Source organism: Salvelinus sp. IW2-2015, linkage group LG9 (assembly GCF_002910315.2).
Source record: "Salvelinus sp. IW2-2015 linkage group LG9, ASM291031v2, whole genome shotgun sequence".
Taxonomy (NCBI): Eukaryota; Metazoa; Chordata; class Actinopteri; order Salmoniformes; family Salmonidae; genus Salvelinus; species Salvelinus sp. IW2-2015.
In genome coordinates, this window is record NC_036849.1 from 26,827,835 (window position 1) to 26,846,538 (window position 18,704).

At 43.8% G+C, this 18,704-nt stretch overlaps 1 protein-coding gene across 6 annotated transcripts in view; it reads right to left on the reverse strand.

The window, feature by feature from the left end:
* Positions 1–18,704, reverse strand: part of LOC111968889 (arf-GAP with SH3 domain, ANK repeat and PH domain-containing protein 2-like) — a 108,783-nt gene that overhangs the window by 45,921 nt on the left and 44,158 nt on the right. For all 6 annotated transcript variants that reach the window (XM_023994834.2, XM_023994833.2, XM_070445241.1 and 3 more), the window contains exons 3-4: positions 12,687–12,832; positions 7,529–7,603 (exon numbers count right to left, since the gene is read on the reverse strand). In XM_023994834.2, the coding sequence (XP_023850602.1) occupies positions 7,529–7,603; positions 12,687–12,832 (221 nt within the window). The remainder of the gene's footprint in view (positions 1–7,528; positions 7,604–12,686; positions 12,833–18,704) is intronic.

Consider the following 18,704-nt stretch of genomic DNA (forward strand, 5'->3'; position numbering starts at 1 on the left):
ATCAAACCAAAGGGTGGATACTTTGAAGAATCTCAAAATATATTTGATTTTCGTTTAATCAACTTTTTTGGTTATCTACATGATTCCATGTGTGTAATTTTCCATAGTTTTGATGTCTTATTATTCTACAATGAGAAAAATAGTAAAAATAAAATAACAACCTGGAATCGAGTAGGTGTCCAAACTTTTGACTTTGTTCTATTAATCTGAGAGTGGTTACATTTCTCCAGGCCCATCACTCACTTTTTTTACCAAAACAGGAGACGGGAGGAGACCATTGTTATTTGTTTCATCTGTGGTTACAAGAACATAAATGTGTCACCAACAACAACATATTTAAACATTAGGCCTAATAGCAAATGCAGCATATGGCTTTTCAGTGTGCTCAAGCATGCCATTATCATGAGCGGAGCAATTTAGTTTTTCCACTCAATCAAATAAGCCCAATCAGCCCTCAATGAAAAAATCATAAACAACGAGTAAGGGCGCGTAATAAATCATAATTTGGGGTTATGCTCAGGGTAAAACAATTCAGCTATTTCTAAACTTCCACATTTCCAAGTCCTATTCTTGAAGAATCAAGGGGGTATAACATTTATTGGAATTCTGATATATCTTTACATTAAAACAAGTAAAATTTAATCGTAATTATTAACGTAAACTCGTACATCGCCTTGGTCCGTACAATTGCCCCTTATTTAGCGCCCCAAAAACGTTACATAGCTTCCAGATCAAACTGTAATTTTAATACCATTGTAAAGCAACAATTTCTTCCCCTTTCCAACATTATCAATTACATGAAATTAAAAATGCTGCCCCGTTTCTGCATAAATTCAAAGCCAGGCATGAGCCCCGTCGGGTCTATTTAAAAAGGCGGGTGGGGAAGCGAAAAACTAATGCGTATAGTGAGAAGGAGAGATTGTTGTGTGGGAAATTGGATTTTTTTCCACTCGATCTGTCCAACTTATCTCATCTATAAATGTAATGAAACACTATAATGAGTTTATATAATGTGTTCCATTACATACCTATTTGAAGGTTGTGTCGAATTTTGATCGGGTTTTTAGGGCAGTGCTAAATGCTCTTAGAAGTAAAGCAGCGGCTTTGAGGAATATTGATCGCATGCAACGATGACACAAAAAATTACTAGGTATCCCCCTTTACCCCCGATAGGCCCACTCGTCCATTTCTTGTTTATATAAGATGGAAGAGAAGTGCTACAACCTGGGGTGAAGAGAAAGAATTGTTAAGAACAAGAAATAGTTGCTTTTAATGCGTGCTGTAACGTTTACGACATGCACGTCACGATGTAACGGAGGGTCCGTGTTTTCAAACTTTGCTCCAATACTATAGAGCCATTATAAGATGTCGATCAACGCTTGAATAGAACCTAGTTCACAACCCCCGATTTTGAAGTCAAACACAGTCCGCTACAGTCCACATTAGTTTTCTTTTGTAGCCTCGTTTGAATGTTGCACGTTGCGCACATTTGTAACGGAATGGGTGAGTTTACGGTTATATGTAGTAGAAAGTGATGGGTTAGAAAGAACTAACAATAACCAACGCCATAAAGTAAAATGTAAACACCAATATGCCACAGCTATCATATACTTGTTTAAACAAACATTGAATTAATTCCTGCAATAAGATGTGGTTCAAGTTGGTAACATAACATTTTTGTCTTCTTCTAATGCCTCTTAAGGGAAAAAGTAATCTAAAAGTACAGATATGATAATTCAGAATTCGGTTAAAGCTGAGGTTGGGTAATCCAAAAGTTTAACGTTGAATTACAATTTGACAGTAACTACAACAACGGATTACATGTATAAATAACCTACCCAACCTGTGTGGTGGAGGGAGTACGCATGGCTGTTGACTCCAGATGCTGAAAGGGGTCCTTGCCTCCGACTGGCAGCTGTAGTGTCGCCGGATGAGGAAAAAACGAGCAACTAGCACCGGCTGCCACATGACAATGAGGTTTATATCGCGGGCGCCCACAGTGAATGAAGGCGTTGGCAAGAAAGCGCTGTGATCGGGGGACGGGCCCGCCTCCGAGTGCTCATTGGCTAACTTACTCTCAAGATAGCTAGCATGCTAATTAGGATAGCTAGCAAGCTGTACGACAAAGAGCGTAACCAGCTGAGTACACGGCGTTACCCCTTTTTGGATGTTGCCACAGTCGTAGGCAACCCTTTGTTAAATGCTCTCCTTGCGGGTTTATCGTCTGTTTATTTTTCCCGCATGATCTTCTTGTTATTGTGCTTATTACTATGCGCGATTCCTTCGAAACAACGAAACCCGCTGTGGGCTAACGTTGAGAGAATCCTATCCTTCTTTGGAAAGTTAACTGCAGTGCAGTTGGCATCAAATGTTGCGCATTACCGCCCCAACTGGACTACTAAATATAAATCCCATTGTAAACATTGTGATACAAAGAGAGAAAATAAAAAACCTTCCAACTAACCCTACACTCATATAAATCCATATACTTACCCCATTCCGCTACTTTGACGCCTATTGCCCTGCACCCCTGCCAACGGCCTGAACACGGGACACCTCAACACAAAAAAACCGTCTAACGTCTTCTGAAGTCATATCTCATATTCCCCGCCTGGCTTTCATTAGGCGTCGCCTGTGGCGGCAGATTTGCCTTTTCTGAGCTAAACTGACCAAGACGCAACTTTCCAACAACAACATAAACCTACATAATTCTGCCCAAAACAATGACAATTTTCTCAACGCAGTGGCATATGGGCTTTTTAAGGGTGAGCGTCTGATGGATTTATACTTAATAGTCCAGTTAGGGGCGGTAATTGCAAACATATATTTGATGGGCCAAACTCACTCGCCCGTTTATTTCCAGAAGGAAGGATCCTCAACGTTAGCCACTTTTGATACGCAGTGCCAAATTGTCAAAAGGCAGGGTGCACCTAAATATTTTGCTTTGTCCATTCCAGCGCGCCTCTCAGGGTGCTTGTTTGGTTTGGAGATTGCATCTTTAAGCGCTCCCACGCAACGTTCCATCCCGAAAATTCTCTAAACAAAAATGTAAAACGATATATGGGATATGGTAAAAAAAATTGTATGTGGCCTTTCTGTAGCCTACAGCCTGGAGGATAAAATGTATGACAATGTAATGAGATGACACTTTTTGGCAATCATGACAGGTTTTCTCTGATCAAATAGCCTAACTGGATTAATCGAGCTGTCATGTTAAAACAAACAACATATCCTAAAACAGGACAGGGTCAAAGTAAAATGGACCAATATGGAGTGGACAATCACAAATGTTGTTCAGAGAGTTTCACTGATGCCCATTCGTCATAGATCAGATATGGTTTGAAGTTTGTATCCGTCATTTTTTTGACAGTCTGATCATGAAGCGAAAAAATAAATACTTCTGATTTCCCACTGTGTAAACACAATTGCAATAGGCTCGGCAATAACTCCGATAAAGTTGGTTTAGCTGATATTCAGAGGTTAAAATAGCCAAAAATGGATAGTCACCAGGAATCAGGACTATTAAATTATTTTTTCTGTGATTTACATTCTATTTCTTGCGGTACAGTTGATAAACATTGCTATGATACTAAGATCCAACATTAACTGAAGCATATTATTTACTCATTGGCCTATCACTCTACATAGGCCAACTACTACTCACAGGGATCCTCTCACAGGATCCTATTTGACACTATTCCTCTCTACTTTTGTTCCTGCCAGACATCCGCATACGACACCGTTGTGATAGAATACTATTTACTGACCCAGCCAAACCTCAAACCTAGCCTCTCTCACGCATTACCGGACACTTCCGATCCTTAGAAACATGGGCACCCCTACAGTTGACACACACAACTTTATCCACCAAAACTACACAGTCCTTTATCCCCATGCCACTCACCTTGCACATCTTGGAATCTCCCTTCCTTTCAACATGCTGCAACATACCATAAACGTAGCACCTGAAACAGCGTAGTGGAATTCATCCCAGAAAGCTCTAACAGATAAACTGGATATATCCAACATGCCTTGTCGGGTATAGACATCCGACTCAAACGACTGACAGTGAATCCTCTTGTTTTTAAAACACGCGAATCACCACGGGTTTGTGGTTGCAGCCAAAGCGGTTGGCATCACAAACACCAGGAATCTGCAACTTCAATTGCTCCACCGTCCATATTAAACGCTACCCCAGAAATCACTCCTTCCAATGGTGCTAATGTGTCCTAAGAGCAAAGCAAAGAAACATATCATTGACCCAAGTTCGAACATGTGGCGCCCCTCCCTTTAAGGTGAGAAGAACCAAAACAAATGATCACACAGTCCACACTAAGGTTACCTTCACTGATTCAACTGCTACTATTCACACTATTGTATAGTAATAGTTGCCTTGCCATTATGTTAGGATATCGGTCAAGGTGATGATCCGGTAGGTTGTGCGCTGGGCGTGTGCAGTGGCGTTTCGTGATGGGATCGAGAGCATTGAGCCGGTTGAGCGAATGTCGTCGGATGACATGACTAGAAAAAATAACAAAAGCGTAGAATAGATCGTTAAAACGGGAGATTGGGCAAAAATAAAACTATGAAATACAAACGTCTGCATGGCAAAGTTAAACCTTGATCTATTAGTGTTTCATTCTGTTCTTTGCCTTTCTCATGGGCCTGTGCCTGGGTGGACGTCTCCTTAACTCTTGGACTGGGGCTATGTGGTGCAAGTCCATTGGTGCTCTTCTGCTCTGACATCATTTATCCTGTCTATCCATTACACTCGAGGGAGGGCAGAGAGAGAGAACGTATGTGTGTGTGAGTGAGTGAGCAGACCAGATATCGATGTTGAGATAAAAATAGGGAGTAATAACGAAAAAGGTGTAAGAGAAAGGATAGAATAGATAAGAGGTTTTTTCTTCAATTGTCACTCTCTGTCTCTCACTCACTCACCACACACATACTTTCTCTCTCTCTGCCCTCCCTCAGTGTAATGGATGACAGGATAAATGAGTCAGAGCAGAGCACCATGACTAGCCCACATTAGCCCCATGTCAAGAGTGTAAGGAGAGTCACCAGTCACCATGTCAAGAGTGTAAGGAGAGTCACCAGTCACCATGTCAGAGTGTAAGGAGAGTCACCAGTCACCATGTCAAGAGTGTAAGGAGAGTCACCAGTCACCATGTCAAAGGTGTAAGGAGGTCACCAGTCACCATGTCAAGAGTGTAAGGAGTCACCAGTGGGGTAGTGAGCAGATCTGCACCATTCTCCCTCTCTGTCAGTGTTACAGTTCAGAGGCCTACGCTTCACTCTCGGCAGTCAAGAGAGGCTCTGTACACAAGTCTGATGTAGCCTGTCGATGCCAAAGTTACAACGGAGAGAGAGAAAGACAGAGGGAGAGGCAAGGGACAGAAACAAGAGTGTCCTCAAGAAAGCAGAGTCCTTGGAGAATATATGAGTGATGAGAAGCCATGGGGTAACTAGGGACTACTGTAGGTAGCTAGCGACTAGGAGAAAGAGAGCGAGAGAGAAATGAAGAGAGAGGACAGAGAGACAGACAAAAAGAGAGAAAGATAGAGGGTCATTAGTGCTAGTACACATCAGACAGTGCACTTATGACCCACGTGGTTGTGGTGCAGAGGTCAAGGTCAGAGCAGAAAGTAATGAGTGTGATGGGATTAGAGCCTGGCAACTGGAGGGGTGTCCTGGGCTAGGCTGGGCCTGGTAGACTGGAGGATGGAGGGGTGTCTGGGCTGGGCTGTCTGGGCCGGCCTCCCATTGAATATAGACAGGATTCTGACTGCATTCCTGCAGTATGCTGTCTGCCCCATCACACGCTGGCTGGCTGACTGTTGTCTTGGAGCTAGTAGAATGAGTGTGCTGAGTCCCAGACTTGACATGTGTGATGGAGTGTAGTTAATGTGTTGGCTAGTGCAAGAGTGGTACGCTGTTTATAGTTTCCACCCCTCACACACACACAGGAAATCATGGGGGTCTGGAGGTCACACTGTACAGCAGGGAAAACACTCATCTCATACAGCTTCTCTGTTCTCTACAGGTACAAAACATTGCTAGTACCTAGTAATTACCATCACACACACGGAGTTGTGTGAGTTCCACAGTCCAGCAGGGTAATTGGAGAACCTTTACCTTCATACAAATCCTAAAGATGTCTAATAAACAAACCACACAGTCCAACAGGAAGACATGGAGGATAGTGTCCGTGTCCAACAGAAAGACACGGAGGATAGTGTCCGTGTCCAAACAGCAAAGACACGGCGGATAGTGTCCGTGTCCAACAGAAAGACACGGCGGATGTGTCGTGTCCAACAGAAAGACACGGCGGATAGTGTCCGTGTCCAACAGAAGACACGGCGGATAGTGTCCGTGTCAACAGAAAGACACGGAGGATAGTGTCCAACAGAAAGACACGGCGGATAGTGTGAGTGTCCAACAGAAAGACACGGCGGATAGTGTGAGTGTCCAACGAAAGACACGGCGGATAGTGTGAGTGTCCAACAGAAAGACACGGCGGATAGTGTGAGGTCCAAAAAAAGACACGGCGGATAGTGTGAGTGTCCAACAGAAAGACACGGCGGATGTGTGGTGTCAACAGAAAGACACGGCGGATAGTGTGAGTGTCCAACAGAAAGAACACGGCAGGATAGTGTGAGTGTCCAACAGAAAGACACGGCGGATAGTGTGAGTGTCCAACAGAAAGCACGGAGGATAGTGTGAGTGTCCAACAGAAAGACACGGAGGATAGTGTGAGTGTCCAACAGAAAGACACGGAGGATAGTGTGAGTGTCCAACAGAAAGACACGGAGGATAGTGTGAGTGTCCAACAGAAAGACACGGGCGGATAGTGTGAGTGTCACAGAAAGACACGGAGGATAGTGTGAGTGTCCAACAGAAAGACACGGAGGATAGTGTGAGTGTCCAACAGAAAGACACGGAGGATAGTGTGAGTGTCCAACAGAAAGACACGGAGGATAGTGTGAGTGTCCAACAGAAAGACACGGAGGATAGTGTGGAGTGTCCAACAGAAAGACACGGAGGAATAGTGTGAGTGTCCAACAGAAAGACACGGCGGATAGTGTGAGTGTCCAACAGAAAGACACGGCGGATAGTGTGAGTGTCCACAGAAAGACACGGCGGATAGTGTGAGTGTCCAACCAGAAAGACATGGAGGATAGAGTGGAGTGTCCAACAGAAAGACACGGAGGATAATGTGAGTGTCCAACAGAAAGAACAGAAGACACGGCGGATAGTGGTGAGTGTCCAACAGAAAGACACAGAGGAAGTGTGAGTGTCCAACAGAAAGACACAGAGGATAGTGTGAGTGTCCAACAGAAAGACACGGAGGATATGGGCCACAAACACGGGTAGTGTGGATAGTGTGAGTGTCCAACAGAAAGACACGGAGGATAGTGTGAGTGTCCAACAGAAAGACACGGAGGATAGTGTGAGTGTCCAACAGAAAGACATGGAGGATAGTGTGAGTGTCCAACAGAAAGACATGGAGGATAGTGTTCCTCACCCCTTTGACTCCTTTCAGGTCTCCTTTCAGCAGGCTGTCCAGAGGGAAGGTGATGATGTTGTTCATGTTCTGGAACTGAATGGACACAGTGGAGAGAAGCTTAGGTCAGAGAGGGTTTAACACAAGCATGGGTGAATAGAGATAACCAGAGCTGTTGCGTGCTGTTTAAATGTCCTCACCTTAGCTGGTTGTGTGTTCTGTGTGTTTTCTGTTTGTGTATGTGTGTGTCGGTCTGTTTTCAATGTCCTTTTGTAAAGACATTACCTCTGTATACGGTACAACGGTGTGTTGAATTTCCTCTAAAGCTGACATCTACTGTGGAATTAAAGGGATATGCAGTGTTTTGGCAAGGGTGTGGTGGGGGGGGTGCACTGCTACTAGCATTAGCTCAATTACATGCATTGAGTCATTGAGACAACAACTATCCATTTAAAAGCGCATCTCAGCAGAAATGTGTATATATCTATCTATCGATATATATATTTACACACACATACATAGAGTATCAGTCAAAGGTGTGGACACACCTACCTACTCATTCAAGGGTTTTTCTTTATTTTTACTATTTTCTACATTGTAGAATAATTGTGAGGACATCAAAACTATGAAATAACACATATGGAATCATGTAGTAAACCAAAAAGTTTTAAACAAATCAAAATATATTTTATATTTGAGATTCTTCAAAATAGCCACCCTTTGCCTTGACAGATTTGCACACTCTTAACATTCTCTCAACCAGCTTCATGACGTAGTCACTTGGAATGCATTTCAATTAACAAATCAAATTCAAATCAAATGTATTTATATAGCCCTTCTTACATCAGCTGATATATCAAAGTGCTGTACAGAAACCCAGCCTAAAACCCCAAACAGCAAGCAATGCAGGTGTAGAAGCACGGTGGCTAGGAAACAGATTTGTTAAAAGTTCATTTGTGGAATATCTTTCCTTCTTAATGCGTTTCAGCCAATCAGTTGGGTTCTGACAAGGTAAGGGTGGTATACAGAAGATAGCCTTATTTGGCAAAAGACCAAGTCCATATTATGGCAAATAAGCAAAGAGAAACAGTCCATCATTACTTTAAGACATGAAGGTCAGTCAATGCGGAAAATTTCAATAACTTTGAATTAGAGGTCGACCGATTAATCGGTATTTTTGGACACTGATTTGGCCGCAACTTTTTTTTACACCTTTATTTAACTAGGCAAGTCAGTTAAGAACACATTCTTATTTTCAATGACGGCCTAGGAATGGTGGGTTAACCTGTTTGGGCTGCAGGGGCAGTAGAGTAGCCTGGATAAAAGGTGCCCATTTCAAACGGCCTCGTACTCAATTCTTGCTCGTACAATATGCATATTATTATTACTATTGGATAGAAAACACTCTCTMGTTTCTAAAACCGTTTGAATTATATCTGTGAGTAAAACAGAACTCATTTTGCAGCAAACTTCCTGACAGGAAGTGGAAAATCTGAAATCGATGCTCTGTTCTAGGGCCTGCCTATAACTGTGCTTGATATTTATTAGTATACATGCACTTCATACGCCTTCCACTAGATGTCAACAGGCAGTGAGAGAAGAAATGGAGTGTATAACATGATCTGAGGTCGAATAAAAGCTCTTGGCATGACGTGACCCCAATTTCCTGTTTTCTGGAACGCGCGAGAAGGGACCTGGTATTGCCTTCTGTAAAGCTGTCGTTATAGACGACTAATATCTCCGGCTTTGATTTTATTTGATAAATGTGACAATATCATCGTAAAGTATGTTTTTTCAATATAGTTTTATTAGATTATTGAATTTTTTTCGGGACGTTAGGCGTGTTGCTTTGTCTGCGTTTGTTCACGAAGGAGAGCTTCGCGCCACTTTGCTAGCTTTCCGTGCTAATTGACTGGAGAAGAGGACATTCTAAAACACAACAACGATTGTTCCCGACAAAGGACCCCTTGTACAACATTCTGATGGAAGATCATCAAAAGTAGGACCCATTTTATGATGCTATTTCATATATCTGTCGAACATGTTATAGCACTCTCTCGCTATAACTAAGCTGGATGTCGTAATGAAGTTATTTTTAGAATTCTAACATGGCGATTGCATTAAGAACTATTTTTTAGTAACGTTTATGAATAGTTATTTGGTCAGAATAGTTGAGTGTCATAAAAATATCCGCACATTCTGGGAAAAAGATGCTAGGTTAGCACAATGTATAACCACTGATTTCAGCTCTAAATATGCACATTTTCGAACAAAACATAAGTGTATGTATAACTTCATGTTATAGGACTGTCATCTGATGAAGCTTATCAAGGTTAGTCAAAAATTATATATCTTTTGCTGGTTTGTTACGATCGCTAACTTTTGCTGCTGGTAAATGGCTTGTGTTTCTGGCTATTGTGGTAAGCTAATATAATGCTATATTGTGTTTTCGCTGTAAAACACTTAAGAAATCTGAAATATTGGCTGGATTCACAAGATCCTTGTCTTTCATTTGCTGTACGCTGTGTATTTTTCAGAAATGTTTTATGATGAGTATTTAGGTATTTCACGTTGGCGTCTGTAATTACTCTGGCTGCTTCAGTGCTATTTGTGACGGTAGCTGTGATGGTAGCTGCAATGTAAAACTGATTTATACCTCAAATATGCACATTTTTTGAACAAAACATTGATTTATTGTATAACATGTTATAAGACTGTCATCTGATGAAGTTGTTTCTTTGTTAGTTTGGTTGGTTCTTGATTAGTTAGGTTGGTTTTGTGCATGCTACCTGTGCTGTGAAAAATGACTGTCCTTTTTTGTATTTGGTGGTGAGCTAACATAAATATACGTGGTGTTTTCGCTGTAAAACATTTTAAAAATCGGACATGTTGGCTGGATTCACAAGATGTTTATCTTTCATTTGCTGTATTGGACTTGTTAATGTGTGAAAGTTAAATATTTCAAAAAAATATCTTTTGAATTTCGCGCCCTGCACTTGAAGTGGCTGTTGTCATATTGTGCCCGGCTTCGGGCTTGCAGCCCAAAGAAGTTAACTGCCTTGTTCAGGGGCAGAACGACATATTTTTACCTTGTCAGCTCGGGGATTCAATCTTGCAACCTTACGGTTAACTAGTCCAACGCTCTAACCACCTGCCTTACATTGCACTCCACGAGGAGCCTGCCTGTTAAGCGAATGCAGTAAGAAGCCAAGGTAAGTTGCTAGCTAGCATTAAACTTAATCTTATAAAAAACAATCAAATCAATCAATCATAATCACTAGTTAACTACACATGGTTGATGATATTACTAGTTTATCTAGCGTGTCCTGCGTTGCATATAATCGATGCGGTGAGCATTCGCGAAAAAGGACTGTCGTTGCTCCAACGTGTACCTAACCATAAACATCAATGCCTTTCTTAAAATCAATACACAAGTATATATTTTTTAAACCTGCATATTTAGTTAATATTGCCTGCTAACATGAATTTCTTTTAAATAGGGAAATTGTGTCACTTCTCTTGCGTTCTGTGCAACAGAGTCAGGGTATATGCAGCAGTTTGGGCCGCCTGGCTCGTTGCGAACTGTGTGAAGACTATTTCTTCCTAACAACAACTTCGCCAAACGGGGGATGATTTAACAAAAGCGCATTCGCGAAAAAGGACTGTCGTTGCTCCAACGTGTACCTAACCATAAACATCAATGCCTTTCTTAAAATCAATACACAAGTGTATATATTTTTAAACCTGCATATTTAGCTATGCCCCACGAGGTGAGATCTTGCATGGAGCCCCAGACCGAGGGTGATTGACCGTCAACTTCAACTTCTTCCATTTTCTAATAATTGCGCCAACAGTTGTTGCCTTCTCACCAAGCTGCTTGCCTATTGTCCTGTAGCCCATCCCAGCCTTGTGCAGGTCTACAATTTTATCCCTGATGTCCTTACACAGCTCTCTGGTCTTGGCCATTGTGGAGAGGTTGGAGTCTGTTTGATTGAGTGTGTGGACAGGTGTCTTTTATACAGGTAACGAGTTCAAACAGGTGCAGTTAATACAGGTAATGAGTGGAGAACAGGAGGGCTTCTTAAAGAAAAACTAACAGGTCTGTGAGAGCCGGAATTCTTACTGGTTGGTAGGTTATCAAATACTTATGTCATGCAATAAAATGCAAATTAATTACTTAAAAATCATACAATGTGATTTTCTGGATTTTTGTTTTAGATTCCGTCTCTCACAGTTGAAGTGTACCTATGATAAAAATTACAGACCTCTACATGCTTTGTAAGTAGGAAAACCTGCAAAATCGGCAGTGTATCAAATACTTGTTCTCCCCACTGTATGTATATATATATATATAACAAAATACATATTTTTAGCAGCGGTGGGAACAATTTAGCAGCGGCAGGCCACCGCAACTAAATTAATATAGGGGAAACACTGCGTATGTGTGTCTGTGGAATTCCTACATGATGGCCTCAAAGACAATCATCCTGCTCTAACTGTTTATCCCCTGGGGTCAGAATGTAATCTGGAATGGGATAGATCAGTTTTCCATCACAGCTTCCAAAGTGCTACTTGGAGACCAAATATCTGCTGTATCCAATTTACTCAGATCCTGCTTTGACTCCAATACAAATTCAAACAACCCTAAAGCTTTATTAGAAACACCTGACAGCCATTCTAGGGGATTTTGCCTCACAACAGGAACAACGTCAAATTACACAGAGCTAATTCACTGTTGATTTAATCTGTTTTGTCTCAAGAACTGACCACATGGCTTGCCAGGTAGGAAATAGATTGCCATGTTGAGTCAGGATGGAATGGCTAATCTCCTGGCTTTGATTCCCGGCTGCCTGCACAATCAAATGTATTTATAAAGCCCTTCTTACATCAGCTGATGTCACAAAGTGCTGTCCCGAAAACCAGCCTAAAACCCCAAACAGCATGCAATGCAGGTGTAGAAGCATGGTGGCTAGGAAAAACTCCCTAAGGAAGAAACCTACACTTATTTAATCCCAAATTCCTCAAGATAGTAGTCTTTTCATCAGTCATTACAAATACTTAGTTTGAAGGTAAGCATTTCACTGTAAGGTCGACTACACCTGTTGTATTTGGTGCATGTGACAAATAAAATTAGATTTTAAGGTGCATAACAGAACAAAATCTCAGTCTTCATTCTCACCAGGTTTTTGAAGAGGGCGGTGAGCTCCTTGGTGAAGACAGAGAACTTCAGGAAGGCAGAGCCCAGGTCGGGGTCGTCCCTGTAGACACAGTTCTCCCCAAACTTCTCGAGGGCCTGGGTGTACTGCTCCTCATTCTCCACATGGGCTGACACACAGAAGAGAAAAGAACAAAGGATGACTACAGAGGACAAGGTGATAGAGGGGACTAAGGAAAATGGAAAGAAGAAATTAATGGAAAGGTAAAATGTACAGACAAGGACTCCCTCTCCCTCTCCTGTAGTTAATTCAGCCATAAACTTTACAAGGCACTGAGGAGACATCTCAGAGTGAGTGTGAGTAGTAGAACAAACAAGTGTATCGCTCTCTAGCACACTATGCAGAGTGGCAGCACCATTCCAATGTGCCATTTAACAAATCACTCTGCCAGCATGTTATTCAGGTATGTACTTACACACAGTGTTCTCAGCAGAAGGACACACACACACACTAACTTTCTGATCTTTACATGGCAAAAATCAAATCTCACCCCAATTCGCATACCGCCCCAACAGATCACGCAATCTTTATTGCACTCCACACTGCCCTTTCCCACATGGACAAAAGGAACACCTACGTGAGAATGCTATTCATTGACCACAGCTCAGCGTTCAACACCATAGTGCCCTCAAAGTTCATCACTAAGCTGAGGACCCTGGGACTACACACCTCCCTCTGCAACTGGATCCTGGACATCCAGACAGGCCGCTCTGAGGTGGGAAGGGTAGGCAACATTTCAGCCACGCTGACCCTCAACACGGGGGTCCCTCAGGGGTGTGTGCTTAGTCCCCTCCTGTACTCCCTTTTCACTCACAACTGCATGGCCGTGCACGACCCCCACACCATCATTAAGTTTGCTGACAACAAGACTGTGGTAGGCCTGATCACCGATGTTGAGACCTGGCAGTGTGGTGCCAGAACAACAACAACCTCTCCTCTCAACGTCAGCAAGATAAAGGCGCTGGTCGTGGACTACAGGAAACGGAGAGCCGAGCACGCCCCCATTTACATAGACGGGCTGTAGTGAAATGGGTCGAGAGCGTCAAAAGATTCCGCCTCAGGGGATGGTATATTTGGCATGGGCCCTCAGATCGTCAAAAGTTGTACAGCTGCACTATTGAGAGCATCTTGACTGGCTGCATCACTGCTTGGTATGGCAACTGCTTGGCATCCGACCGCAAGGCATTATAGGGTAGTGCATACTGCCCAGTACATCACTGGGGCTGATCTAGCTGCCATCCAGGACCTCTACACCAGGCGGTGTTAGAGGAAGGCCCTAAAATACGCACTATACAAACACATACACATGGATTTTGTGTTGTAGATATGTGGTAGTGGAGTAGGGGCCTGTAGAATCAGATTCAGAAAACAGATATAAATACAGCTTATAGAACAACGGGGACTGGGAAGAGACACACACAGGTACAGACACACGCACACAGGCTAGCACACGATCAAAAATTATTGAATTTTCTTACCCATTTTTCTCCCCAATTTCGTGCTATCCAATTGGTAGTTACAGTCTTGTCTCATCGCTGCAACTCCCGTACGGACTCGGGAGAGGCGAAGGTCGAGAGCCGTGGGTCCTCCGAAACACAACCCAACCAAGCCGCACTGCTTCTTGACACAATGCCCACTTAACCCGGAAGCCAGTCGCACCAATGTGTCGGAGGAAACACCGTACACCTGGTGACCACATCAGCGTGCACTGCTCCCGGTCCGCCACAGGAGTCTCTAGTGCGCGATGAGACAAGGACATCCCTGCCGGTCAAACCCTCCCCTAACCCGGACAACGCTGGGCCAATTGTGCTCCACCCCAAGAATCTCCCGGACACGGCTGGCTGTGACAGATCCTGGACTCGAACCCATGATCTCTAGTGGCACAGCTAGCACTGTGATGCAGTGTCTTAGACCACTGCGCCACTCGGGAGGCCCCCAAGCCATAATACTGTTAAAAAGTCAACCACATAGCTACCTGGACTATCTGTACTGACCCTTTTCTACTAACTTTTTTGACTCATCACAAACACTACTGCTACTGGTTATTATCTATCCTGTTACCTAGTCACTTTATTCCTAGTTCTACACTGACTCTACACAACATTAAGAACACGTGCTCTTTCCATGTCATAGACTGACCAGGTGAATCCAGGTGAATGCTCTGATCCCTTATAGATGTCACCTGTTAAATCTACTTCAATCAGTGTAGATGAAGGGGAGGAGACAGGTTAAAGATGGATTTTTAAGCCTTGAGACATGGTGTGTATGTGCCATTCAGAGGGTGAATGGGCAAAATAAAAGATTTAAGTGCCTTTGAATGGGGTATGGAAAGTAGATGTCAGGCACACTGGTTTGAGTGTGTCAAGAACTGCAACGCTGCTGGGTTTCATGCTCAACAGTTTCCCGTGTGTATCAAGAATGGTTCGCCACCCGAAAGACATCCAGCCATCTTGACACATCTGTGGGAAGCATTGGAGTCAACATGGGCCAGCATCCCTGTGGAAGGCTTTCGACACATTGTAGTCCATGCCCTGAAGAATTGAGGCTGTTCTAAGTCCAAAATGGGGTGAAACACAATATTAGGAAGGTGTTCCTAATGTTTTGTACACACTTTCCACACAAAAATCTGAGGACACCCTTTCAAATTAGTGGATTTGGCTATTTCAGCCTCACCCGTTGCTAACAGGTATATAAAATCAAGCACACAGCCAAGCCCCCACAGCAATATTCCATCAAGTAGTGGAAAGCCTTCCCAGAAGAATGGAGGCTGTTATAGCAGCAAAGGGGGAGGACCAACTCAAAATTAATGCCCATGATTTTGGAATGAGATGTTCGATGAGCAGGTGTCCACATATATTTGGTCATGTAGTGTATCTACCTCAATTACCTCGCACTCAGTACTGGTACCCTGTCTATACAGCCAAGTTATCATTACTCACTGTATATTTATTAATAAGTGTTATTACTTTTCTATTATTTCACCATTTTCTTTCTCTCTGCTTTGTTGGGAAGTGACCGTCAGTAAGAATTTCCCTCTTCCTTTACACCTGTTGCTTACGAAGCATGTGACCAATAACATTTATTTATAATAATAAATAGCGGCCTTGGTTAGTGCACAGAGCAGTGTGTGGAATTCCATCCACTCCGATTCCCCCTATCTCCCCTCTCCAATGTTTCCCCTGCTCTCTGAAATTGTCTTTGGGATTGAAGAACACAATAGGACAGGAAGAGAGAGAGTTAGAGAAGTGTTGTCACACTGGAATGCCTCCAGAGCTGTGGCCATGTGGCAGGGGGAGGGGATGACCAGGGAACTGTGGTTACACTGTGCAGACAGAGTAACACAAAATCTCTCGTACAAAGAGGTTAAAGAGGAATTACTCATGAACGTTACCATTCATTAGACTGTGGGAGTGTTACAGGCTACATTTCCTGATTGCTATGATTAAGAGCTGCTAAAAGACAAAAATGGCAGTTAAATGTAGGTTGATTCTAAAACTAAGGCTAAAGCTAATACATATATAGTAGGTGTTGTATTTTATAAAAAATGTGATTTCCTGTGTTTTATATATATTTCCACACGATGAGGTTGGAATAATACTGAGAAAATTGTGATAATAATGATAATGCCCTTTTAGTGCTCCCGTGTGGCGCACTAAAACAGACCCTGGTTCGATTCCAGGCTGTATCACAACCGGCCGTGATTGGGAGTCCCATAGGGCGGCGCACAATTGGCCCAGCGTCGTCCGTGTTAGGGTTTGGATGGGGTAGGTCGTCATTGTAAATAAGAATTTGTTCTTAAACGGACTTGCTTAGTTAAATAAAGGTAAAACATTAAAATAATGTGTAAGAGCTGTTTGGTGGGATGGAGACCACTCAGACAGTCCTAGCAAAAATTATTGCTTGAGAAATCTCTCTTTGCTAAGAAGATATTTTGGTTTCTTTTTTACCTTTTTATTTGAAAACATCACAGTAAGGTACATTGTTAACCAGAAATAAAACCTTTTTATAAAGGAGAGTCAAACCTAAGAGAGAAAGGCCACCCATGTGTGTGAGTGTGTATCCTATAGGAACAGGAAATTCACCTAAATCAAACACAGCAACACCGTCACTTCAAGCTACGAAAGGGGAGTCCATAAAGCAGGCCTGACATATGTCAGCTGCTAATTGAGGTGAAGAGGGATTTGAGGCACTGGTTGGGTGCAGGGAGCATTGCCATGACAACCCTGGAGACTTTCCCTAGAGAACAGGGAGTGTGTGTGTGTGTGTGTGTGTGTGTGTGTGTGTGTGTGTGTGTGTGTGTGTGTGTGTGTGTGTGTGTGTTTTACTGTGAACAGAGTCTGGTGGCCCATTAGCACACCATTCCCATTCCATCTCTCAGCCCACTCTGTGTCAATGGTCAGGGGACCGACCACCTTGTCATGTTAGATCAGGGAGATTCCGCCCACCAACCAATCACCACCTGTGGCAGAGGCCACTCATACAGGGTGACAAATAGATGGACACACAGAGAGAGAGACAGTAGAGGAGGAATGTGAGGATGGATTCTACCTCAGGAGAATGACTCAGCGGAACACATTATTGCACCGCGTCTGTCCAGACACACTGCCACCCACCCACAACTTAACATGTACACAGGGGAAGATATTGAAATAGAAGAACTACAAGCAACTCTTATAGTGGTGCAATAAGATCAAGGTGGATGAAATCATGCAGATCATAAAAACCTTACTGCTAAAAATGAACGCCAAACACTAAGTTTTGAGTCCAAAGCTCAGGCACGGATTTAACCCGGAGTCGTCCGTGCCCAGGCACGGATTTAACCAGAGTTCGTCCGTGCCCAGGAAGGCACCGGATTTAACCAGAGTCGTCCGTGCCAGGCACGGATAATTTAACCAGAGTCGCCGTGCCAGGCACGGATTTAACCAGAGTCGTCCGTGCTCAGGCACGGATTTAACCAGAGTCGTCCGCCTGCCAGGCACGGATTTAACCAGAGTCGTCCGTGCTCAGGCACGGATTTAACCAGATCCGCCGTGCTCAGGCACGGATTAACCAGAGTCGTCCGTGCTCAGGCACGGATTTAACCAGAGTCGTCCGTGCTCAGGCACGGATTTAACCAGAGTCGTCCGTGCTCAGGCACGGATTTTAACCAGAGTCGTCCGTGCTCAGGCACGGATTTTAACCAGATCGTCCGTGCTCAGGCACGGATTAACCAGAGTCGTCCGTGCTCAGGCATAGATGTAACAGGAGGTCCTCCGAGGTCAGGCAGGGTTTAACAGGTGAGTTGGAAGTCCTTTATCTCTTAAGGCTTCTTTCTCAACCTTTTTCCACCTAAGACAACATTTCTTTTAGCGAAACCACAGTGCTCTAGTCAAATTACCTGAAGGGAACCTACAATTGAATTATTTTTGGGTTGCTGTTTAGGCTGTCCTTGCGCAACTCTGCCAAAACAAATGTTCAAACACACGCACACCGTTAAGACATCAAACACAGCTGCTTTGTTGTGGGTCGCCCTGGCCTGTGTGTCGCCAGCGGGCCCTAGCAGGGCTTTGTTTTGAAGTGGCACATGAGCTCAGGGCATCTCTCTGTGCCTTGACTATCCAACTGACACAGAACACACACGGGCCCCGTGAAGACCCCAACCTGACACACAGAACACACACGGCCCCGTGAAGAACCCCAACCCTGACACAGAACACACGGCCCCGGTGAAGACCCCAACCCAGACACAGAACACACACGGCCCCGGTGAAGACCCCAACCCAGACACAGAACACACACGGCCCCGGTGAAGACCCAACCCAGACACAGAACACACACGGCCCCGGTGAAGACCCCAACCCTGACACAGAACACACACGGCCCCCGTGAAGACCACAACCCTGACACAGAACACACACGGCCCCCGTGAAGACCACAACCCTGACACAGAACACACACGGCCCCCGTGAAGACCACAACCCTGACACAGAACACACACGGCC